The 26,847-nt window shown below is 41.3% G+C and overlaps 1 protein-coding gene across 1 annotated transcript in view; it reads right to left on the bottom strand.

The window, feature by feature from the left end:
• Positions 1 to 26,847, bottom strand: part of VAV3 (vav guanine nucleotide exchange factor 3) — a 193,061-nt gene that overhangs the window by 23,764 nt on the left and 142,450 nt on the right. The window contains exons 20-24 of the mRNA XM_032218068.1: positions 18,870 to 19,006; positions 15,515 to 15,580; positions 9,710 to 9,744; positions 7,319 to 7,435; positions 3,914 to 4,001 (exon numbers count right to left, since the gene is read on the bottom strand). Coding sequence (XP_032073959.1) covers positions 3,914 to 4,001; positions 7,319 to 7,435; positions 9,710 to 9,744; positions 15,515 to 15,580; positions 18,870 to 19,006 — 443 coding nt within the window. The remainder of the gene's footprint in view (positions 1 to 3,913; positions 4,002 to 7,318; positions 7,436 to 9,709; positions 9,745 to 15,514; positions 15,581 to 18,869; positions 19,007 to 26,847) is intronic.

The following is a 26,847-nucleotide window of genomic DNA, read 5'->3' as shown; positions in this document are numbered from 1 at the left end:
TCTGTATTATCACATTTCTGGATTCCCTTGTGGTAAAGTATATAATTATGTCCCTCGGAAGCTGTCGCTGTTTTGCTACCCACGAATTCTGGCGGTAAATTTTTTGAATCTGCCAATCAAAGTTAAGTCCCGGACTTCCCACCGAGCGGCTAAGAGCCTCAAAGAAGATCTGTTTCAAATTCTCCTGTTCGTTTTCACGCAGTCCTCTAACTCTTATTGCGAAGGCAGTCTTATTATAATTTATCATGACAAGTTGTTTTTGAGCATTTTCAATTTCCTGTTGTAACGTTTGAATTTTGGATGTCAAATTAAAGTTAGTTTCTTCCAAAAGTTCCAATTTATCCTCCGTTTCAGTGATATAATCTGTCATGACTGTCATTACTCCGATCATATCCTCCTTTGCTTGAGCAATTTTAGCATCAAATTGATCATATAAATCCGATATCAGTTGATTAATTTCCTGTCTGAAATTATTAAGCGTTTTGAGAAGAAATTCTTGTGTTAACAAATCTCCAGTGGAGGACGTAGGAGGCAAGGGTAGCGGCTTCATAGCAGTTTTTTGAGATATGTTATTAAGGAAGCGCTTCTGCTTAGATTTGGGAGCCATTCCAGAATAAAAATAAAAGACAAGCAATCAGGCTAGCCAAGAATCAAAGTCTCTGCTCCCCTCAGTTAATCTTTTAACAGTTAATACGGAGAAGCCTTCAGGAGAGTAGGGCTGACTAAGTACGTCACATCAAACACAAAAGCTATAAGATCGCCATCTTGTGACGCAGCTAGAAAAGGGAGCCTTTTGCAAAGTTGAAGCTGGTATTTTAGATAGTAATAGAAGAAATTCCTCAGGAATGGTCCCCGCCCGGATTAATTTTTAAATAGCTTAGCTTTGTCCTGGGGGGGGGGGGGGCAATCTGCCTAGGGCTGCAAAAAAAGCAGCTGCGGAGAACTGGCTGGAGTAAAAGCTCAGCTAATGTTGAACCTCTTCTCCATTCACAGCAAAAAAAAGGCTATGAATTACAAAGAGATCCTAACGACTGACCTTCTCCCTGCCCCTTTCTGCCAGAAAGGGGAGATATCTATAGATCTTATAAGATATACAGACCAGAACCCTGAGAGGAGCTCCGTTGAGCTCCCGACGGCGGCAGGCTCCTCTGTGTTCCTCACACTTCTGACGGCAGGTCTGTGTGTTGGGATCCCCCCCCCCCATTTAGTAAAAATTAAAATCACTGGAAGTTATAGTGTGTACAAATTAATTAAATAAGTGAATAGAAATATGTAAAAAGATTATGCTTACTCAAAACAGTAGCCTATCCACAGGATTTAGGAAAGTGTTACGTTCTGGGCTTATTTTAATTCTTCTTCATTTCAATGGCCGTTTACATTTTGTATATACGTGGAAATAAATTCCATTGATCTCTAGCAAGACCTTTTTTCCGAGTAAGCATGTACAGGTCAGATTTGTAAAACATATTTAGCATTTGCTTAGTCTTTCTGCAACGATAATGCAAGTCTGGCACTTTTTAAACAATGAATTGTTTTACAAATAACTGTACAAATGCTAACTCTTCTAACATTCTAATTCATTTGGAATCAGTAGATCTTGGTACAATGAAATTAACTCAGAATAAATGATCATATAAATGACAATAGGGGAATACCAACACTATAGCGGAAGGATCTAATAATAATGCAAGACATATATTTCACAAAACCTCTGAAATTATTTAAGTTGAGCATGTTTCTGGTACAGCTGTTCCTCTCCCCCCCCCCCAAACTCCAAATGATAGTTATCTAAAGAAATCTATACTGACCAACAAAGAGATTAAGAAATACGCAAAAATATCAAAGCAGTTTGTAAGTTTAATAACATTTATATGCTGCCCAATCCCGTAGGACTCCGGGAAAAGCAACTCATTTATTTTACTGTTTCAAACCACAGCAATCTCTTTTCAAAGTGAAAATATAAGATAATCCTACTCATCACCAATTCATTCAATATAGTTATGCTAATCGGTAATGTTTAAGTTCTGAAGCTATAATCAGTTGGGTAGGCCAAGTTGAGATTAAATCAGTTGACATAAAAATATTATTTAAGAAATATAAACATTGTATAATTAGACCTTTCTTGAATGATAGTTCTGGCTTAGGACTACTTCAAAAAGTTACTGCTAATCTTCCAGTAAACCAAAAGCATACAGGATTCACACTTCTTATTTTTGAGTTTCCATTTCAAATACTACTAAATAAAAATAAAATGGGAATAATGTGTATTTCCTTCTTAGCATGGAAGTTATCACGATCTTCATTACTGCAAAACCACAAGCAAAATATACAGTATCTCTATCAGAATGCTCTGTCTTACAATTTTAATATAAATAAGCCAAATGAATAGGAATCTGTTTAACACATGCTAAGTCATGATACTTTACACTTTCAAACACTAATAAAATTGCCCTTTTCATATGTATGGCTCATCAGAGTTTTGTTGGGGTTGTTTTTGACAACTTTACAGATGTTGGGAGATAGGTTCATCTATTAATCACCTATTTCCAATGACAGTGAGTGCAATTGTTGTTAATATGTTTTAAAAACTAATTAGTTCACTGAAAGCCTCAACTCTCAAAGCATTTGCCATGAATAATAATAAGAACTGTTTAGTTTTATTTGCCTTTTCTTTCTTTTCTTTCTTTCCTTCCTTCCTTCCTTCCTTCCTTCCTTCCTTCCTTCCTTCCTTCCTTCCTTCCTTCCTTCCTTCCTTCCTTCTTTCTTTCTTTCTTTCTTTCTTTCTTTCTTTCTTTCTTTCTTTCTTGACAAATCTATCAAACTAGATATCAATAGCAAAAGCACTTATACCAGAGGTGTGTTCCTACCGGTTTGGATCAGTTCGGCCAAGTAGATAGTAACTCAGCCAGACACGTGCCCGAACTTGGTTCTATCCAGTAAGCATTTTTTTTTTACTTCTGTGCATGCACACATAGCACGCATCAAGCGTGTGAGCACCTGAAGCATGTCCCTGAGCAAACCGGCAATAAAAGAAGCCGGAACCCACCCCTGGCTTATACCACATATATCACTTCAGTATTTTACAGCTGTCTCTAAGCGGTTTACAGAATCAGCCTATTGGCCCCATCAATCTGGGTTCTCATTTTACCAACCTTGGAAGGATGGACGATGGAGTCAACCTTCAGTCAGTCAGTACTGAGGGGATCGAGATACACCCATGTTACACCTATCCTCTGCGAGCTGCACTTGCTCCCTATCGGTCTCCGAACGCGATTCAAGGTGTTGGTTATTACCTTTAAAGCCCTACATGGCCTAGGACCCGGATATCTGCGAGACCGTCTTCTGCCGCATACCTCCCAATAGCCGATAAGATCGCACAGGGTGGGCCTTCTCCAGGTGCCGTCAGCCAGACAATGTCGGCTGGCGGCTCCCCGGGGGAGGGCCTTCTCTGTAGATGCTCCAGCCCTATGGAATGAACTACCCACAGAGATCCGGACCCTACCCACTCTCATGGCCTTCCGAAAGGCTATCAAAACCTGGCTTTTCCGGCAGGCCTGGGGCTGTTGACCTCATGACTGAGGTCCAGCCCCGACCAGAGTGGATGTATGATGTGGTTTTTAAATTGTTTCCTCTGTTTTTATTTTTTTATTTTTTTTGAAGTTTATTTCTGTAAGCCGCCCGGAATCCTTCAGGATTGGGCGGCCTATAAATTTATTAAATTCAATTCAATTCAATCGAACTCCTGGCAATATGAGCAGAGTTAGCCTGCAATACTGCACTCTAACCACTGCACCAGCACAGGTCTTATACTAGTAACATCACACTATATATGCCAACATTAAACATTTAATAAGGTAATGACCAATTAAAGTATTTTTGGAAACAGGAAAACAAAATAAAAACTTATACTTACCATTAAACTTCTAAATTTCCTATTTTCTGCAATGTGAAAAAAGCTTTCTCTTGTGAAAATCTTGATGTGCTTCACTTCATTATTGTACCTATGGGCAATGAATAACTTATGAATATAAATGTGTTTTCAATCTGGAAAAATCAATAATTACTTGACAGCATGCCCAAACTCTCCATGAATAAATTCTTAAGACAAAACACATATCCATGCCAATACACTGCTGACACCTAATTAACAAAAGACATTTATTAGGGTCCAGTTTAACACACCCGCCTACATCCAGATTTAAGAAAAAGCCTCCCAGCGATATCTAATTATTGAATCCCACCAGGTTGATTGCATTCAAATTCATATTGACAAAGATAGCAACAGCTTTTCAAAAAAAAATATTATTATTCCTTCGGTATGATATCCTTGCTCCCACTCGATTCAAGGGAAAAATTCTGTTTGGCTTCGGTTGATAGCTTGATCAATTCCGAAAAATTTCTAGTTAAAATGCAAATAGGCCTTTAAATCACTCTTTACTAGCTATCATAAAATCTTTGTGTTCCAAGTCACAGAACCATTACTGCGCCATCCCAGCTGAAAAGTTTACTTGCAGAAGGCAATAAAAACTGGATCCTGAAAAGAGAGAACAAAGCTGATTCCATGCAAGACAAAGTTGTCTTTGCTTAGAATGCTATGCATTAGAGGATTGCTGGACTAGGAGTCCCTAACCCCTAATCCCTAACCCCCAAACACGGCCACTGAAAGGTTTTGTCATGGTTCTGAGTAATGAACCCTATCGAACCAGAACTCTGAGGCTTCAGTCAGCCTCAAAAAACTATTTATTGAATACATATCGGCACTTAGAAAGGTGAAGCTAGCTCTAAGTAATTCCTGCATTTTAGAGTAGTTAAAAGAATAGAAACTTTCCACCCCGCTCAGGGATCCTAGATCACATAGCAATAGCAATAGCAGTTAGACTTATCTACCGCTTCATAGGGCTTTCAGCCCTCTCTAAGCGGTTTACAGAGTCAGCATATCGCCCCCACAGTCTGGGTTCTCATTTTATCCACCTCGGAAGGATGGAAGGCTGAGTCAACCCTGAGCCGGTGAGATTTGAACCGCTGAACTGCAGATAGCAGTCAGCTGAAGTGGCCTGCAGTACTGCACCCTAACCACTACACCACCTCGGCTCTTTAACCTATATGTTAACCTCTTTAACATTAACCTATCAGTCCAGTAGCAGCTTCCCCCTCTGTCTCAGCCGATTGTCGTTGCCATGATCTTGGTTCCCACACTGAATTTGGTCGATGTTTAGTGTAGCAGGTTAAGGCACTGCCATCAGAATACCTTCTGATGAGCCAAGGTGGCGCAGTGGTTAAATGCAGCACTGCAGGCTACTGCTAGATCAGCAGGTCAGCGGTTCAAATCTCACCGGCTCAGGGTTGACTCAGCCTTCCATCCTTCCGAGGTGGGTAAAATGAGGACCCAGATTGTTGTTGGGGGTGATATGCTGACTCTGTAAACCGCTTAGAGAGGGCTGAAAGGCCTATGAAGCGGTATATAAGTCTACTGCTATTGCTATTGCTATTACCTTCTGACTCCCCAATCCCCCCAAGAGTGGCAACGGAGAAACGAAACCAAAGGAACAGCTTCAGCTGAAGTCGTTTCAAAAATTGACAAGTTTGGTGTAAGAACTTGTGTGACTTTGCTCCTCCTTAAGCATCATTGTAAGATTGCAAAGAGCCAGTTTGGTATGGTGGTTAAGGCATTGGGGCTTAAAAAAAATGTATTCTAGTCCTGCACAGAAACACATTTGGTGACTACACTCCGGTGACTTTCTCATAGCTGTAGGAAGAAGCAAAAACGCTACCTTCCAAAAATGCTATCAAGAAAACTTCAGTTTGCTCCATGTAGCTGCCAGGAGTCAAGGCTTTGTTGAAGGGGAGGTAGAGCAGCAAAAACTTCAGAATCACTGAATAGTAGGTAAGTAAGTAAGTAAAATCTTTATTACAGTCAAAGACCAGCAATACACATTAGTTTTTACACTATATTAAAAAGAAACTAACATTAAGATATAATTAAAAAGTATTGACATTAAAAGTGGATAATAACATAATGGTCCAGAGATTGTTAAAGGTATGTCCAGATAATTGGTACAAGATGGTACTATAGTTCTGTAGCCAATTTTTTTTTTCTTATGAACATTACAACAGCACAGAACTTTGCCATTGCATACGTGGTAACCGGGTTAGCAGTTAGTTACCAAGAGCAGTTAGACTTATATACCGCTTCATAGGGCTTTCAGCCCTCTCTAAGCGGTTTACAAAGTCAGCATATCGCCCCCACAGTCTGGGTCCTCATTTTCACTCACCTCGGAAGGATGGAAGGCTGAGTCAACCTTGAGCCGGTGCGATTTGAACCGCTGAACTGCAGATAGCAGTCAGCTGAAGTGGCCTGCAGTACTGCACTCTAACCACTGCGCCACCTCGGCTCCTTTAGTGTCCTGGAGGAGGAAGCCTAGATAAAAATGGTCTGCCCTCCCTGGAAATCTCTCTAATAAGGGCAGAATATGTGCAGACCTACAAGCTCTGTATAGCTCGCAGTGTAATAGAACATGTGAATTATCTTCCACTTCTCCTTTACCACATATACAAACCCGTTCTGCCATAGATGTTCTCTTATACCTGCCCTGGAGGAGTGCGGAAGGAAGAATGTTAAACCTGGCTCTGAAGAAAGCTATTCTTTGTTTTGGGGAGATCAGGTCATTTAGATATCTTGCCGATTCCCACACACCCTGTTTGATTCTGTCCCTACTGTGGAAAGGCAACCTATTTAGTTCTTCTTGGAACTCCATGTCCCTCATTCTATTAATTACAACTTGCTTTGCTTGCTCAAAGCCTAGGGACATTAAGAATAATGGTGAGAGCCGAGGTGGCGCAGTGGTTAAATGCAGCACTGCAGGCTACTTCAGCTGACTGCAGTACTGCAGTTCGGCTGTTCAAATCTCACCGACTAAGGGTTGACTCAGCCTTCCATCCTTACGAGGTGGATAAAATGAGGACCCATATTGTTGTTGGGGGCAATATGCTGACTCTGTAAACCGCTTAGAGAGGACTGAAAGCCCTATGAAGCGGTATATAAGTCTAACTGCTATTGCTATAAGAGCCCAGCTTGTGATCAATTGCCTGTTTCCAGGGGGATGGGACTGAATAGTAGAATAATAGTGGTTAGGGATAATTTTCAAAGAGTTTCGACAGGGCAGGCAAGCCAAAACTACTTTTCAAACCCATCAAGGTTTTTATAATATTTTTTTAACAAATGAAATGTAACTAGCGTAACCTTATTTTTAAAAAATCCATATTCAATATTGACCCATCAATTGCATGAACAATATAAAGAAACACATAATTCACTTACTTAATGCTAATGGCATATTCTCCTGATTCTTTAGTCCTATACCGCACTAAGTAAGTGCTGTTTACCCGGTTAATAAGTTCTGCTTCTGCTTGTAATCGTTCCATTTTGCCGGCGTACCTGAAACAAAGTGAGTTTTATTTTACTATTATTTTCTGTATTTTATTTTGCTGCTCCAAACTCAAACATAATCCTTCGATTAGGCCAAGATTGGTGGCAGAGAATCATATGCAATAATCATGGGGCGGATATGCCCAGAACAGAATGGGTATCTCATAAGCAAAAATAATTATCTATCTCCCACTATGGCATTCTCAGCAGTACAGTCACCACCACTATCTATACTTCGTGACCTGCAGATACATCCAACCAATTGCAAAATAAAGAAGTTCTGTGAGAGTCACAGAAGATAATCCGGGCATAGAAATTCTTCTTCTTTTTTACCAGTTTGAAAACACTGGTACTTGGTTTCCATGATTAGAACAGTACTCTGATATAGGTAGAATTGAAATGTTATATTGCTGTATTTTTTTGTATAAACAAAACCTTAGTGTACCTTAAACTCCTCAAGGCACATCACTGTGACTTAAGAGAAAAATAAAAGATGGTAACTGATTAATGGCTTGTGAGGTTCTTATTGAATCTTCTTCCTATCAGTCTCCTATGAGAAGAATGAATAATTTTCTAGTTTTATGTTTTTAATCAGTGTACCAAAATCAGTGACACCAGTGTACCAGAATTATCTCTCACTCAAAAATTTAATGTATTTATTAAATTAATTCAATTCAACTTAAGTCTTTGGGAGCATAATAGCAATAGCAATAGCAGTTAGACTTATATACCGCTTCATAGGGCTTTCAGCCCTCTCTAAGCGGTTTTACAGAGTCAGCATATTGCCCCCAACAACAATCTGGGTTCTCATTTTACCCACCTCAGAAGGATGGAAGGCTGAGTCAACCCTGAGCTGGTGAGATTTGAGCAGCCGAACTGCAGAACTGCAGTCAGCTGAAGTAGCCTGCAGTGTTGCATTTAACCACTGCGCCACCTTGGCTCTAATGAACCCTGCATCTGGAAAGCACAGGAGATGTCAACAGAGCTTGACAAAATACTACATTATCTGTTGGCATCAGGAGTCGGTTCTGGCAGGCACTACTACTGGTTTGCTTGATGCACGCTGCACGCACATGCGCAGTGAAAGAAAAATGTTCTGCACATACGCAGAAGCGAAAAACAAGATTTGGGGGGGAAAAACAGTTTGGGGGTATGGCTGGCCTGGGTCACTGCTGGTTCCAGCGACCCGGCCGCCAAACCACTACCAGTTCCACCGAACCGGTAGGAACCCACCACTGGTTGGCATGCATCATATAGTATCCATATTGTATTCTCATCACCATGATCGGCCATATTGAAGCTCTCAAAAAAATCATGTAATTCATGGTCTCCGGTCGCGCTTCAAGGTGCTAGTCGTTACTTTTAAAGCCCTACATGGTTTAGGACCTGGCTACCTGAGAGACCGCCTCCTGCCACTTACCTCCCAACGACCAACAAGATCGCACAGGTTGGGCCTCCTCCGGGTGCCGTCGACCGGACAATGCCGGCTGGCGACTCCCCGGGGGAGGGCCTTCTCTGTTGCTGCACCGGCCCTGTGGAACGATCTACCCGTAGAGATCCGGACCCTTCCCACTCTCCCGGCCTTCCGTAAAGCCGTCAAGACCTGGCTGTTCCGGCAGGCCTGGGGCTGTTGATTGATATCCAGCCCCGCTTAGATGGAATGGATGATGTGGAATTTTAATATTGTATTTTCTATTCTTAAATTTTAATTGTTTCTTTGTCTTGCTGTGAGCCGCCCAGAGTCCCGATGGGAGTGGGCGGCATACAAATTGTATTAAACTTGGAAACTTGGAAACTTGGGGATAGCCAGGAACAAATTTCCTAGGAAAATAGTGCAAATTGTATGTATAGGTCCAATTGTATGTGATTGTTTCTTGCTCTCATCAATTAGAAACTGGTATCAAGGACATCTCTATGAAAGGCCTATTCTAGAGAATGGCTGGACTTGAATTTGGGAGGATAGAGATCGTGACTGGGTGGAAACTTATTCAAATGCAAAGTTGGTTGGCTTTGAAAGTGTAGCCAGAGCTTCTTACATTATAACATTTCCCAGAGATACAAAATTGGTTGCAAGTCAGGTTTATCCATGCAAAAATACAGTTATGCAGTATATACACTCAATTATTTTTTGCTTATATTACAAAAAGACGCATTCCATAGAAGATCAGAAAGGTTAAGCCACAACAAATTAGATTTTTATTAATATCATTTTTTCTCTCAAGCTATTTATTCGAATTCCCAACTCTACCCAAAATAAAAACGTAACAATTTATAGCTACCTACCATGGCTGAGAAGAATAGTCTACTGGCTTAGGGACCTAAAATAAGATAAACAGGTTAAAACAAAATACAATTAAATGTAATAAAATGAATTGCAAAAGAAATCAATGAAATAAAATACCATCAATGATTTTTACCCATTTTCAAAAAATGATTAAATTAGCCACTTTGCATTATGGGCTGTTGGTCTGAGCTGCAAGCATGGCAGCCAATCAAAGAGTCCAAACTCAGATCATAACTCACAAATAGCGGAACAAACAACATCTCCGCTAATTTGCATCACATAAAATATATATTTTTATCTGGCAGATCTGACGGATGATCACACTTCAAAGTGCACTGATGATGTCTCCTTGAATGGTGATGAAACGTTTGCCACCAAATGAGCCAAGCTCAGCATTCAGACAGCCCAACTATCAATCCAAGCTACTTATATTCAAACAGATATCAACTTTGCATTATTTATGGCACTGTTGTTCAATATTTTAGTTTCTACAATCAAGTTTTAAAAAAATTATGTTTAGGTGACATGATGCTATCCTAGTTATATCAGTTAATATCCGGAGTTTTCTTACTTAAATTTGGTAATTAAATTCACCATCAAAAGCCCATATATTAGAATTTGCACCAAAGTAAATTAAGTATCCAAGCAAAAGAGCAAGATTTTATAACAAATTTGTTATAAAGTTGACCCACCAAATATTGGATCACCTGTTTACTGTTTTCTGTTCAGATATACTGATTTTTCATTCTATAGTGTTACAGACAGAATCAAGCAAAGCAGGAATAATCAAAAATATATTTTCCACATATCCAGAGAACAAAAGAGCAAGAAAAATACGGTTGCTGTTTTCAAAAGCAGTCATTCACCCTTTTTAATGCCTATTCTCAGTCTAAATATGTACTGTGTGTGCATAAAAAGTTCATCAACTAGATTTTACATTTCAAAGAGATGAACTAAAAAAGTACAATCCACTTCAGATTGAGCACACTTGAACTCTATCAAGGCTAGTTATTAAACAATTACACTGTGTATTATTATTTCATTGAACAAATCAATATTTTATTAGTACTTCAATTATCCTCTTATTTTCAAAGATTTATCTTTTTATCTAACATCATTGCATTGCACTAGACATAATGTAATATTAATTGCAATTTTCCCAGGGATTTTAGTTCTATACTTTAGGATGGTAATTTTACTATTCTGTTATTCCGGACAATAATTTAACTACCTTACATTAAATTGTATCATGCCTTACTATGTTTTTAAAATTCTTAAATGGAAACTTACAATCTTACTTGTATTGTTATATAATTGCATACGTTGTTTTATTGTAGTCAACCTCTATGCCATATGGATAGTTAAATGTGACTAGTTTTTCCTCAAAAAATTGTTTTCCTGGTTAGTAACCAAAATAAAATTGTGGTCATAAGTCAAGGACTACTTGTAATGCCTCCTGGACTTAACCATTATTTGACTGAATTAAAAAAATCATGTGGGTAATGGTAAACTTACATCATAGCTATACCCAAATTTATATTTGCCAATCTCATCATACTGATTTCAGGTAGCACCCTTGAGCGCTAAAATGTCCTCCTTCCCTAGCTCTGCACTGCTAGTTTTAACCGGGTAAATTTAACGGGAAACGTCTTATTATTGCAGCTATTTATTGCTATCTATATAATACAAATATTCATATTTTCAGTCTCAGGCAATTCTTTTTTCCTGCTAGGAGAGAAGATTTACTGTCCCTATCAGCTAGCTCTATTTCCAGAGCATATTTTTAGCCTATTTCCCTTTCCTATTACAACTTGCTCGTACCTAAAGATGTTCAAAATGTTTTTAACTGAATTCCCACCTTCCAAGCAGGGGAGGGGAAAAAAATGTTCCAATTGTGAAAGCAGCTGTTCTGAGCCCTGAACCTTGAAACAAGAATTTCACAGCTCAAGACAGCCATTTTGAACTCGAGACACTTCTCCAAATGCTTAGAATAATCCGATTCACACTTGAAAGACAGGTTTTTGCACTCAAAATGGGGTGTTTCAAATTCAAAACTCCTTGCACACCCTTAACCGGTAAGCAAGTCATCCGACAACTGCAAAACCTACGCAGAGGTATATAATCAGTGCGGATAACATCAACTGTGCCTCACATGGGACAGCTGCAGCAACGCTGCAGATGTGCTCAATTTCGTAACGGTGATTTTGCTATCTCTGGGTTTCTGTATTCCGTAGCGCAACGCTAAAAAGAAATAGATTCCAAGCAGGAAAGTGAGTGCATTAAAAGGAACTACAGGCAATCCCAATGAAAAGTTTTGGAACCTGTAACTTAGCTCATTGAAAATAGCAGGAGATCTGTAGGGTCAGTTCCCATAATAGAATTGAAAGAAAAGAGAATATACACAAATAGGGCTTCCAACAGCGCTGCATGATCATCAGATGACAGCAGAGAGCGAATATTTTCTGCATTATTCTTGCTGCAACTTGGCAGTTAGTTGCCCACCAAGGAGGGTGATCCCTACATCTGAGAAGCTCTTGCCTCCAGACACGGCGTGGGAGTTACGTATGTTCAAGAAGCCTTTGTGTATGGCTCCTGAGAAGTGCTTCGATGGGGCTAAGCATTTGAACAGGACGCAAGGCCAAACTCTTAAGGCTTTTTGGGAAACGGAACAGAACCAGCTGTTGTAGAATGACTGTCACTGCCCCTTCATTTAATAACCAAGAAAGAAACCACTCAAGTCCATATTTCAGAATTAAGTGTACTTTTACACTTAATGACAAATGAAAAGAAGCGAAGCAAAGCTGAATCTGAATAAAAAGGCACGAAAGCAATAGATATCAATACAAGACTCAATCCCCCTCCCCCTTGGTACCCCAGTCCATAGTTCAATCATATTTCACCCAACTGACAGGTGGGAGACATCTTCAAAAATCATCATCAGGATGGAATGCTGGACAGTTGGCCTTGGTGGGAAACTCCCTTCCTTCCGCATGTGCAAAGAGATGGTGAGAATAACTCCCTAATTAAACAGTCCTCCAGTACAGAATGATTCCCTGCCCAAATACCATGCCCCCCCCCTCCCCGTTTCAATGGCAGCCGAAAAGCAGCAGCGAAGCAGAGGTTGACAATGACTGGTGTTGGAATTGAAAAGAAAGAATCTTCACTTCCATCTTCCACAACTCTTTCCCATCTTGCCACCTGCTCTCCACCACACAGGCCCCATCAGGCACCAATTGTTATGGCTACAACTCATAATCCCAATTGATTTTATTCATGCCCTTTCCCTTGTTAAGCATTAGGGAAGATATAGTGTAACATATATAGAGAGAGAGAGAACGAGGCGGTTCAAAAATGTGGAAAAAAGTGAATAAAATAATAAATAAATAAAAAATATTTTGATCAGGCCACAGCACAAGCACGTGAAATCATTTTTAACTTAGGATTCATCTACCGACAAAAGCCTTGTGCGAAAATGAGCAATAACAGACTTCATATGCTTATTAACAACAATAAAAAACAGAATGAAAGCTAGTAAATATGAGCCATTTTCATACAATATGAAAATGTCTTCTTGGCACATATTTCAAACCACTGTCAGAAAAATGCCTATCAGTATTATCTCAGAACGCACCATGCTGTAGATATTCTAGGCTCTCATCCATTTTTCATTTAATATTTATTGTTTGTGCCTTCTGATGTATGTATTTTGTGCAGTTTCTGGGCACTTCCCTATGGATTAGATGTAAGTGTTGTTACTTAATAATAATAGTAAAAAGTGATGGTGCCTTGAAGATTTGATGGATGTTTCAGAATCTCCCAAATGTTATCATTTGTCAAAATGGACTTCACTTGTAAGAGAACAGTGGTAAAACATCAATTTATCTTTTTAGTAACCCCACGCTTCTAATATACTAGGAACTGATATTTATTCATACTTGGGTTCTTGCAAGTTTTACAACTAAACTTCGCCCTTGCAAAAATAATTTCACTAGTTTATATATAATGTCTCTGTACCTCAAAGTATGATTACACCTGAATTAAATATGGAGTTCATTAATTTAGACAGTATTAATTTTAGTTTCTATATGTTGCAGCAGGATTGTATAATGGGGAATAATGAATCGTTTGTGGTAAGTGAAAAAAGGAGAATGTTAGGAAGAAAAGATTGGTAGCTATGAAAATAATGTCTAAACAAGGATGACAGAGAGATTTCAGTGAGTTGGAAAGCATGGAGACAATCAAGGAATAAGAGGCTAAATGGAAGAAAGGACATTAGGAGATTTGATTCCAGTCTGAAAGAAAAATCCAATCGGAGATGCACCATAATGCTTAGTGACAGAGACACGGGCAGGGGTTGAGTCATACGTTTGAGACCCCTGTGAAAATTGCAGGAGAAGGATGGAGAAATGTAATGATCACCACTGGATGGGACCAGATAGGATGGTAGGACAAGACTAGAAAACAGCTAGAGTTGCACTCCTCCCAGCTCGACTGTCGCCAGTGAGAGAGTCATTGGTTGTCAAGCACCAAGATCACAATTACGGGAGTGTTGTTACAACTGGAACTTTAAGGACCAGTTGTAAGTACCATGCATTCAACACCTTCACAACCTACAATCACAGAATGAATGGTTGGTAAATGAGGACGCTCTCTGTCACTATCTGTCTGTCTGTCTCTCACTCTTTCTGTCTCTCTGTCTCTCTCTGTCTCTCTCTCTGTCTCTCTGTCTATTTGTCTCTCTCTCTGTCTCTGTTTTTCTCTCTGTCTCTCTCTGTCTCTGTCCCTCTCTGTGTGTCTATCTCTCTGTCTCTCTCTCTGTGTGTCTCTGTGTCTCTGTCTCTCTCTGTGTCTCTGTCTGTCTCTGTCTGTCTCTCTCTCTCTGTCCCTCTCTCTGTCCCTCTGTCTCACTCTGTCTCTCTCTCTGTCTCTGTCTCTGTCTCTCTCCGTCTCTGTCTGTCCCTCTCTTGTGTGTGTGTCTCTCTCTGTCTCTGTCTCTGTCTCTCTGTCTCTGTCTGTCTCTGTCTGTCTGTCTCTATCTCTGTCTCTGTTTGTGTGTGTGTGTGTGTGTGTGTCTGTGTCTCTCTCTGTGTCTCTGTCTGCCTCTGTCTCTGTCTCTGTCTGTCTGTCTCTGTCCCTCTCTGTCTCTCTCTGTGTCCCTCTGTCTCTGTCTCTCTCTCTCTGTGTCTCTGTGTCTCTCTCTGTCTCTCTCTGTCTCTCTCTGTCTCTCTCTGTCTCTCTCTGTCTCTCTCTGTCTCTCTCTGTCTCTCTATGCAATGTGTGTATTCTTCCATTCAAGTGTGTCCAATCCTTGAAGATTGTCTGCACAAGTCGTTGCATTTTTTCTTCTTAAGGTTTTCATAAGTAGCTTGCCACTGCCTTCTTCCTAGGCCTGAGAGAAAGTGACTGGCCCAAAGTCACCCAGTTAGCTTTGTGCTTAAGGCAGGACTAGAGCTCCCAATTTCCTGGTTTCTAACCTGATGCCACTATACCAAACTCTGTGTGTGTGTGTGTGTTCGAAAATTGAACAGTTTTGTTACTTAAATCCTCACCAGTTAAACCAATTTTTAAGCTGATTTCCTTCAAACTTTTACTTTGAAATCTAGTAACCAACAACACAAAATTGTCTTTTTAAATAAAATTAAGACTGCTTTCAATCTCCCCCAACACCACCACACACAGTATAAGTTATTGCATCATGAAAAATTAATTAAAAAAAAAAACTTAGTAAGAAGCAGGCAAATTAGCTGTAGCCCTTTTTGTAAAAGCAATCATTCTGACAAACATAATTATATAGTGCTACTTACACATGGGCAAGGTTTTACTGCATCACTTGGAAAGTAACCAAGCTCCTGGGTCATTAAATTTCTACCCTACAGAGAGACAACAGAAAAAAAAAATATATACAAATGCCATCTATATTCAGAGCAATTTAAACTTGCACATTATGATTTGCCAAATGTTGATGAATAATTCATTCATGTTCAATACCTGCTTAGAGTAGAATGACTTATCGCTAATATAGAAACTCTGAAGGTTTTCTTACTGTAGGGATAAAATTATAAAATTTACATTGGTTTGACATCTACTTTGGGTCTATTTTTTGAGTAATCTCTGTTAGGGATGAATAAATCAGTTTATGGCCAATCCATACCAGCTGGATAGATGCCCACCTGTAGCTCTCAAATGAGACTTTTGCTCCTTAAACTTCTAGCACTATACAAGGTCGCCCAGTGGTGAGATTCAAATTTTTTTACTACTGGTTCTGTGGACGTGGCTTGGTGGGCATGGCATGGGAAGTGTCCCATCAAAACTGCGCTCGACTAAACCGCGCCCGATTAAACCGCGTCACTGATGTCATCAACAGGGCGACAACAGCCAGCGCGGAGAAAGAAGGGCGCTTTAAATAGCGCTTTGAAAGCAAGCCGATTCAACTTAAGGTAAGGGTTAAGTTTAGGGTTAGCTTTAGGGTTAGCTTTAGGGTTAGGTTAAGGGTTAGGATTAGGTTTAGAGTTAGGTTAAGGATTAGGGTTAGGTTTAGGGTTAGGTTAAGGGTTAGGTTTAGGGTTAGGTTAAGGGTTAGGTTTAGGGTTAGGTTTAGGGTTAGGTTTAGGGGGGTTAGGTTTAGGTTTAGGGGTTAATTTTAGGTTTAGGGTTTACAGCGTGCTTCTGTCTCCGCGCTGTTGTCGCCCTGTTGATGACGTCAGCGACGCGGTTTAGTCGAGCGCGGTTTTGTGGGTGAACCGCATGGGAAGGATACTGTAAAATCTCCATTCCCTCCCCATTCCAGGGGAAGGTTACTGCAAATCCCCATTCCCTCCCGATCATTTGGGACTCAGGAAGCAGAGAATAGATGGGGGCGGGGTCAGTCAGAGGTAGTATTTACCAGTTCTCCAAACTACTCAAAATTTCTACTGGCTACTGGTTCTCCAGAACTGATCAGAACCTGCTGAATACCACCGGACCCAGTGAAAAAAGCATTGCTGATATGGAAATCCTACAAGCAATATCATCAAGCTTAGAAGATCCTTGAACAAGGAAAAATACTGCAATCCTGTTGTGTTCCTGGATGTCTCGGGCTTTTAAAGATTAACAGCCCATTTGTAACAATGATTGCATTGGCTTCTCTTGTATCATTAGTGACTGGATCAATTTCAGAATGTGATGCCAGAGGATGCAGATAGATTACTTGGAGTGATAAATTTCATCATTAGTCCTCTTGATTTTTACTCAATCTGGGTCACAACTTTCAGCTGGGAGATAATTAAAGGTAACTTAGTTTAAAAAGTAACAATCCTCCCTCGGGAAAACAAAACGTCTCCCCTATTTAAAAGAGGAGATTATGGGATGTCTGCTTTAGATTCTCCAGAAATGGACAATTGCTGTATAGGCCAATTTCCATCCGTCTGCAAATACACAAAGAAATTAATCCAGTGACAGTTTTTCATTACAAGAATCCTTTGCTTCCTTTTTTTCCAAGCTGTCTTATACATAAACTACAGGGTTGAAATAATCTGGACAATCACTCTTTAGAGATGAAGCAAAAGTGTACAATTCTTCATATCCGTCACCCGTCAAAACCGCGCTCGACTAAGCCGCGCCCGATTAAACCGCGTCGCTGATGTCATCAACAGGGCGACAACAGCCAGCGCGGAGAAAGAAGGGCGCTTTAAATAGCGCTTTGAAAGCAAGCCAATTCAACTTAAGGTAAGGGTTAGGTTTAGGGTTAGCTTTAGGGTTAGGTTTAGAGTTAGGTTAAGGGTTAGGGTTAGGGTTAGGGTTAGGTTAAGGGTTAGGTTAAGGGTTAGGTTTAGGGTTAGGTTTAGGATTAGGTTTAGGGGGGTTAGGTTTAGGGGTTAATTTTAGGTTTAGCGTTTACAGCGTGCTTCTGTCTCCGCGCTGTTGTCGCCCTGTTGATGACGTCAGCTACGCAGTTTCGTCGAGCGCGGTTTAGTCGAACACGGTTTTGTGGTGGAACCCTTCATATCTTCTCAGTGGCTTTTTATACTGGATTGATTGCCTGGAAATCTTGAAACAGGAAGCCCATTTTTTAGAGGATGCTTTCCTGTCTCTCAAGCAGAGTTTAGATATTGCTTAAGAAAAGTTGCTCCTTGAAGCAAAAGATAGTATCTCTCTCAAGTTTTCCACTGAGGCAATATCCAGGAGTCTGTCTAATAAGTTATGGTAATATGTCAGCTGCATATCTTCCTGAAGTAAAATGAGATCCAAATCATGGCACATGCATACTAGGAATGTCCAGATGGACTACTAAATGGGTGTCAAACTCCATTGCGTCATGGGCTGGATTGTGACATATCGCAACATTTTTTGCCTTTGCAGACATGGAGTGGCCTGCAAGTGATGTATCCTGCCCGCGGGCCATCAGTTTGACAGATGCCCAGAGTCCTTCGGGATTGGGCGGCCTATAAATTCATTAAATCAATCAATCAAATCAATCAACATCAATGTGCTCTTTGTATTCTGCTATTCCAGAAGCTTCAATTGGTTCAGTACTCTGGTGGACTGCACTATATCTCAGCAAATTTTACTAACAGTTCTGTGGGCATGGCTTGGTGGACAAGGCATGGCTTGGTGGGACATGGGTTGGTGGGCGTGGCAGAGGAAGGTTACTGTAAAATCTCCACTCCCTCGTGATCAGCTGGGACTCAGGAGGCAGAGAACAGATGGGGGCAGGGCCAGTCAGAGGTGGTAATTACTGGTTCTCTGAACTACTCAAAATTTCCACTACCGATTCACCAGAACTGGTCAGAACCTGCTGAATACCACCTCTGGTCTAATTTAATATTTTGGTTAAATGTAGAGAATAGAAAGCAAAACCTAAGAAAAGCACAAGTAAAGATCCTTATAGGTAGTCCTTGAATTATGATTACAACTGGAATGTCAGTCGCTGAATGAAGTGATCATTATGTGAGATGTCATGTGGCTACTTTGCTCAACCACTGAAATCCTGAAACTCCCAGTTGCAGTTGTTAAGCAAGAATCACAGGTCATTAAGTGAACGGAGTCCCAGAGTGTGGGGGTGCTTCGGGGGGCTCGGGTGCCCCCGGGAGGTCTCGCACAGACTGCATGCATACATGAAGAATAAAGCAACTGGAAAGCACCAGATAAAGAAAGCAAATTGAGTATTCAACGGAATTGTACCTGCCAAAATAAGCTGTGTGCCTCTCCTTTGATGAGTTCAATGATGTCTCCAATCTGGATGATTAATGGAGGACCATCCGGTGGAACTGGCTGGGGAATCCCGGTGTAGTTTCTAATCACTTGCATTTTTGGTAAACCTTTTGAGAAAGCAAGAAAAAATGAGTAATCTGCATGCGATAAAAAATTAAAGCACTGTATTAGCTCATATAAACTCCCTCTTTTCTATCACTGATATTGCTTCCTGAATGGAAGGACTTATTTTTAAAACTTATGCTCTCCCTTCTCTCACTCAACTGCATACAAATGAAAATTGGTGGCGCAGTGGTTAGAGTGCTGTACTGCAGCCACTCCAGCTGACTGTTATCTGCAGTTCAGCGATTCAAATCACACCGGCTCAAGGTTGACTCAGCCTTCCATCCTTCCGAGGTGGGTGAAATGAGGACCCAGACTGTGGGGCCGATATGCTGACTCTGTAAACCGCTTAGAGAGGGCTGAAAGCCCTATGAAGCGGTATATAAGTCTAACTGCTATTGCTATTGCTAAAATTGAAAGCAATTTCTGAAATAGAAACAGAGGGTTCGGCTCATAAATATCAAGGGGAAAAAATTAATAAAAGTTTAAATACTGGTGGTCTTCAACTTATGACAATTGAGCCCAAAATGTCTGTTGCTAAGCAAAAGAGTTGTTAAGTGAACGTTGGCTCATTTTAGGACCTTTCTTGACACAGCTGTCATGTGAATCACTTTAGTAACATGGTTGTTAAGTGAATCTGGCTTCCCCACTGACTTTTCTCGTCTTAAGGTCACAAAAAAGGGGTCACAGGAGCCCGAGACACTTCAGCTATCCTAAATATAGCAATAGCAATAGCAGTTAGACTTATATACCGCTTCATAGGGCTTTCAGCCCTCTCTAAGCGGTTTACAGAGTCAGCATATCGCCCCCACAGTCTGGGTCCTCATTTCACCCACCTCGGAAGGATGGAAGGCTGAGTCAACCTTGAGCCGGTGAGATTAGAACCACTGAACTGCAGATAACAGTCAGCTGAAGTGGCCTGCAGTACTGCACCCTAACCACTGCGCCACCTCAGCTCTACCAAGTTACCAAGCATCTGAACTTTGATCACGTGACCATGCAGAACGCTGCAATGGTCGTGTGAAAAATGGTCACAGGTCACTTTTTCCAGTGTTGTTGTACCTTCAAAGGGTCACTAAATGGACTGTTGTAAGTCAAAGACTACCCATAACTTTTCTTCCACCAGAGACTCGGATACAGTGAAGTCAAAGATGTCTAAAAAGTCTAGGACACGGGTGTCAAACTTGATGTCATTGAGGGCTGCGTCAGGATTGCATTTGACCTCAGGGGGGCAGGGTGGGTGTGGCCAGCTCAACATGTCGGGGGCACCTGTGGTGACTCTGCCAGTGGAAATCAGCTCCTGAGCTTTGTTTTCGGCTACGACGGCATCCTACAACTCTTTGTCCGCGAAATGGAGCTCAGGAGGGCCCTCATGAGCTGTTCTTTTGGGCTGCAACAGCTTCCTGCAACCCGCTGTCAGTGAAAACAGAGCTCGGGAGGGTCATCCGTGGCCCGCCCGAGCTCAGTTTTTGCTGATATAGTCACTGCGGGCCGGTCCTTTGCTGTTTCCAGGTGGCCCCGCTGGCCAAATCTGAACACCCCCTGCCCCCTGGTCTAGGGTGTGTTTTCATACAAGCACCTTCTGCACTTCTTCGACTTGCTTCAAGGAAACATTTTTCTTTAGGCTGTTGCCTAGTTCATAAAACAGCAGCCAGTATAGTTTCAAATGGAAAGGAATCAATCTTTTGTCAACAGTTCACTATGTTCTTGAGAAGGCAGTCAAATCAAATCTTTATGATGATCAAAAACCAGCGTTAGCAGGGCAGGGCACCATCGGTTAAAGAGCATAGAAAATGCAAGAGACTCTAAAAATAATAACAGTAATACAAAACCTAAAAGATACAAAACAGAAAGTATATATAAAAAACAACAGTTTAAAAGAAGGGGGTGGAAGAATTAGTTGCGCATTAGCATGAAGGTTAGTACGTGGCACACTATCACACTATAGCAGTGTTTCTCAACCTTGGCAACTTGAAGATGTCCAGACTTCAACTCCCAGAATCCCCCAGCCAGCATTCGCTGGCTGGGGAATTCTGGGAGTTGAAGTCCGGACACCTTCAAGTTGCCAAGGTTGAGAAACACTGCACTATAGAACACTACGATGAGATCATTAAGACTAGTTTATGGCACAGAGCATCATCTGACGGACATTAAGCACTGCTGCACAGAACCTGGCAACATGGTACCGGTATGTTATAGCCAAATTAGTGTCTGGAAGCAGCAAGGAGGTAGAGAATCGTCCTCCGTGCCCTGAATCTTTATGCAATAATGGTGAGAGGAAGCCAATACAAATGTCTCTGCAGTGTAGACACTGGTGAAGCCCTTGCACTGTTATTTCTATGTGGCTAGAGCAGGGATGGGTTCCTGCCAGTTCTAAGCTCTTCTGTAGAAGCGGTTCCACAAATCTACCATGCCGTTTAGAACCGGTTCCAGATCCCTCCCCCTGCCCGTCCGGACATCATCAAGATGAAGAGCAAGAGGAGGGATTCTGGGAGTTGAAGTCCACAAGTCTTAAAGCTGTCAAGTTTGAACACCCCTGGGTTTTTTTTTTTTCTAAATGGCTAGAGGTGCAAGGATCTTGTAACTTGATGGCTTTAAGACTTGCGTGCTTCAAATGCCAGAGTTTCTGAGTCAATATTTTGGTTGCTAAGCAAGAGCGTTTTTAAGTGAGTTTCACCACATTTTACAAGTTGGCCATGCCCACCCAGTCACATGACTGCCAAGCCACTCCCACTCGGTCACATGGCTGGCAAGCCACTCCCACCCGGTCACATGGCTGTCAAGCCACTCCCACAAAGCAGGCCACACCTGCAGAAGAGGTTCTAAAAAAATTTGAACCCCACCACTGGACTAGAGTCACGGGACACTGACTATCCAGGTAGGGGAATCTTCCTGTATTGGCCTTCAACAACAGAGGAGGCACAGGTAGTCATTTTCAGCAATGTAACTGCTCATCCCTTTTGAGATTGGGTACATTTGTGGCTTTATAATTATCTAATTGTAGGACAAAAAGGGGGGGGGAATAATAATGCTTTTGGCTCCTGATATGAGAAAACACATTAGTTTTACATCTCACATCTCAAAAAAAAAACCCCTACATTTAGTCACAAATTAGGCCATGTTTCTGATACAATTGCTTGAGTTTTTCCTAGATGTTGTTGGATTTTCACAGTAACTGCTTTCGTTGTACATTATGAACAATTCTGAGGGTCGAAAGCACCTTTGATGCCCATCGCACTACCTGAAAAATAAGTATGTTAGAGTGATGTCACCTGAGTTGCTGGAGGGATTTTTTTTTTAATATAAAAAGTTGTGCTTTTAGATGTTTGTTTGACTTTAACAACTGATCATAAAATAAATTGCCCAGTAATTCTTTTGACCTTTGGGCCAACTACCTGAATTAGTCTGTGTGTTTATCTAAAATCAAAAATCTGGGCTACTTTCCAGATGCTTATTTATTAACTGGAGTTTTTTCCCCCTCTTTTTCTACATCTAGCAGAGGTATTTTCATTTTTTAGGCATGCTTGGGCTGAGGAACTGCCTCTTGGTTCATCAAGTCTCGGCAAGCTGTTTCAAGGTGTTCCTCTACTGGAACAACACCTGTATGTTCTTCTGTCGTGTGCAGCTGTCTGCTCAGCTACCTTAAAGAAAAAGAAACAATGCCTCTTTCTGAGAAAGAATGTTCAACAGTCCAACCCAGGTATGCAAGGGGGAATAATGTCCCGGATGGTCGACACCTTAGCAGAAAAAGATATCCTTCTGGGTCCTGACCGAAAATACACTATCCAAAGCATTCCTTTCCTGCTAGATCTCATGGCATGGTAGTCACCTCATGGGACAGATGTTCCCTTAAGTAACTCATCTCCAAGCCATAAAGGTCTTTGAAGGTAATATGTGGGGCCCAAAGAAATTGCTCTAAATCAACATGATTTGCAATGTGCTCTACATGGAAAGCGTTCGGAGACTACAGCTAGTCCAGAATGCAGCCGCGCGAGCGATATTGGTTGTACCGAGATACACCCATATTACACCTGTCCTCCGCAAGCTGCACTGGCTGCCAATTGGTCTCCGGACGCAATTCAAGGTGTTGGTTATTACCTTTAAAGCCCTACATGGCTTAGGACCAGCCTATCTGCGAGACTGCCTACTGCCATACACCTCCCAACGGCTGATAAGATCCCACAGGGTGGGCCTCCTTCGGATACCGTCAGCCGTCAGCACTGTTTTCAGTGCTTCTTCTTTTACATGTGTCTTCTTTCTCTCTGTGTTCCCACGTTCGTTTTATACATATTTGAAAATGTATATATAAAACTTCCATGCAAGAAATCTACCTCTGCAAATCTATTTTTTTTAAAGACCTCTTTGGAACTTGACAATTAAGATGTTATATTCATTTAAACACTTTTGTCAAGTTTAGCATATACCCATTAAGACCAGCAATGTAGCTAAAGGCTAATTAAAAAGGCGTTTAAATACTGAATTATTTATCATTAATTTGCAGAATATGGATTAAAAAAAAATAATGGAACCACGGGTAGAAGCAGGAAGAAGTGACATGGCTAAGAAATAGACTCCCACCAGATAACCAAAACCGCAATTCCAAAATCTGGTTCAATCAAACCTCACTCACTGTGGGGGAGTAATACTTTTTGCAGGTGCATCTATGACACAGCAATGCTTAAGAGATAAACTTTTATCATCAACACTGATGCATTCTAGCTCATTACTATTACATAGATAACATGGAATTTAGCAACAAATGTTTATTAATGTGCACTTCAGCCTTACTGAAAATGGTTGGAGCCATTTTTTATCTTAAATCTAAAGAGCTGAACTTTAGAAGTCAGACTGAATGAATCATATAATTAGTGTCTAAGGCGCTACAACTTTTCATTTGGCAGCTTTACAACTTTTAACAATTTGCTTAAAACTAGAGATACTGCTAAAGTTAGGCAACATTATAAATACTCTTATTAGTCCTGGCCATTCCAAGGACTACACAGTGAAAAATATAATGTACATGGAACAGGAAGAAAACTCTAACATTTGCTAAGAAATGGAGCAGAATAATATGTTTGCATTCCATAATTCTGTACCAAGTCTAGTTTTCTTGACGACATGATAAGATTCCTGTATTTTCGAGAGATTTTTTATAATCGTTGCACTCTGCCCAGTCACTTATTTTGAGAGACAGACGGCTATAGAAATTGGAAAATTAATTGGAAAAAAATAATAACATACTACCAAATGTGAGGAAGCCTGCAAACCTCTAATTTATTTTTTTGTAGTAATGTTTATTTATTTATTTGTACAATTTATTAGCTGTATCACCCTAAAGTTGGCTGAACTGTGGCCATTTTCTTTTTTGTCGTTTCTAGGGAGGTTTGTGTTATCACGGCTTCAGAGCTGACAGACCCTATAGCAATAGCAATAGCAGTTAGACTTATATATCGCTTCATGGGGCTTTCAGCCCTCTCTAAGCGGTTTACAGAGTCAGCATATTGCCCCCAACAATCCGGGTCCTCATTTCACCCACCTCGGAAGGATGGAAGGCTGAGTCAACCTTGAGCCGGTGAGATTTGAACAGCTGAACTGCAGTCAGCTGAAGTAGCCTGCAGTGCTGCATTTAACCACTGCGCCACCTCGGCTCTGGAGCAAAGGGGCCAGGTGTGTGTGTGTAGTGATTAGTTGAGGTGTTGTAGCCTAAATAAAATTCTTTCCCCTGGGAAACAAGGATGTTTGTGTAGGTTTCTGCAAGGTGGAGATTGAAGTCATCCAGCAACTGGGTTGTGTGCTGATTGGATCATGTGACTGAGACTCTGGGGAGAACATGCCACCAAGAACATGCCAATTTGATACCGTGTTTCCCCGAAAATAAGACAGGGTCTTATTTTCTTCTGACCGCCCCCCAAAAATATGGCCTGGGCCTTATTATTGGGGGAGGGCTTATTGTTTTATGGTTGCCGGGCAGCTGTTCTCTTGTGAGCGGGCTCCCAAAGAAACGGGCACAGCCTCAGGGGTGAATGGCTGTGTTGCGATGTCGCAGCAGTGCAACACAGCAGCCATGAGGTAATCATGCTCATGAGCAGCCCCCCCAGCAACCCCCCTCTTCAGTTGGGCAGAGTGCCATTCACCGACTTAGTGGTATCCCGAAGGCGCCAAGCCATGGGAGCCGGTGGGTGGGGGAACAGGCGCTCGCATGGCTTGGCGCCTTTGGGTTACCGTTGGGTCAGTGACTGGGGCTCTGCCCAGCTGGAGAGGGGGGTTGCGCGAGTGCCTGTTCCACCCCCCGCTCATGCACCTCGCAGCTCTCCCTGCAGGGCCAAGGCACCGGTGCCATCCCAGCACTGAGGATGCCTTCTTCTGCAGCTTCTAAATCCCAGAACGACTTAGCACATATGTGCAAGGGGAAACTTTATCTTTATCTTTAAGCAAATCTCTTAAAAATGGAATGTATGTAATAACCCTCTACCTACCGCCATTGGCAGGCCTTTAATAATGTTCTCCTAGACTGTGAAAAATACATTACCATTTAACCCATTATAGCTTGTAGATTTGACCAATGGTTAGACAAAAAGATCAAATTAAATTAAGCATAATCACATAGATGTCAAAAGCAAATTAGATTCCATCTTCCTTCCTCTAAAACAGTCTGATAATACCGATAGCCTTAGAAGCTGGCATTCTGATCACAATGCATCTATTTTCACAGAAATGGAAAGAAAACAAGACCAAATCATTTTTATAGAGCAATGCTATTTTTTAAATATGCTTTAAATCACACCTCTTATTCCATTTGCAATGTTTTCTAGCTATTTTTGTTTCTGTTGCTGGTGTTAATAAAACTGTTAAAAAAAGAAAATTTGCTTTCTTGTGCCTGCCTTATCAGCTCCTGTCATCTGCATTTAAAGGGAATAATCCCTTGAAAAATCTCTAGAGCAGTGGTCTCCAACCTTGGCAACTTTAAGACTTGTGGACTTCAGCAAAGCTGGCTGAGGAACTCTGGGAGTTGAAGTCCACAAGTCTTAAAGTTGCCAAGGTTGGAGACCACTGCTCTAGAGGATTTTCCTTAATAGATTAATAGAAATGAAACTGCTGCTGGTTATGCAAACAGGACGGGGAGCCACATCTCGAATACGAGGGGCCCCCACTGAATTTCAAGCAGATTGGATATTCCTGGAAAATGGAGTAGTTTATCATAACTGATTGCACGGAACAAGACCACTGCTGACAGTTGCTCTCAATATCAGGATCATGGAACTTTGCCAGTACTGAAAATTGAGCAGAAGCTCCTGATGTGCATTTCAAGTAAAGCAATCAAAAAATCCTATTGACTTCAATGGAATCTGCACTGCCTTCCTGCATTTTCCCATTTCTTTTCTAAGAACTTTGCTGTTAATACCAATTGTGATTGGAGTCCTTGGAGCAATACCCAAGGGAGACCCTTGATATTTGGAAATTTTGAATTTATTGAACCGGAAGACCCTAATTTTACAAAATAATAATACCCGGTTTGAAAGTACTTAGTTCCAATTCCTTAGACCAGGGGTAGTCAACCTTTTTATATCTATCGCCCACTTTTGTATCTCTCTACCTGAGAGACCACCTCCTGCCACTTACCTCCCAATGACCTACAAGATCGCACAGGTTGGGCCTCCTCCGGGTGCTGTCAGCCGGACAATGCCGGCTTGCGACTCCCCGGGGGAGGGCCTTCTCTGTTGCTGCGCCGGCCCTGTGGAACGATCTACCTGCAGAGATCCGGACCCTTACCACTCTCCCGGCCTTCCGTAAAGCCATCAAAACCTGGCTGTTCCGGCAGGCCTGGGGCTGTTGATTGATATCCAGC

Source organism: Thamnophis elegans, chromosome 5, assembly GCF_009769535.1.
Source record: "Thamnophis elegans isolate rThaEle1 chromosome 5, rThaEle1.pri, whole genome shotgun sequence".
In the NCBI taxonomy this organism is placed as follows: Eukaryota; Metazoa; Chordata; class Lepidosauria; order Squamata; family Colubridae; genus Thamnophis; species Thamnophis elegans.
This window is presented reverse-complemented; position numbering and strand designations above follow the sequence as displayed.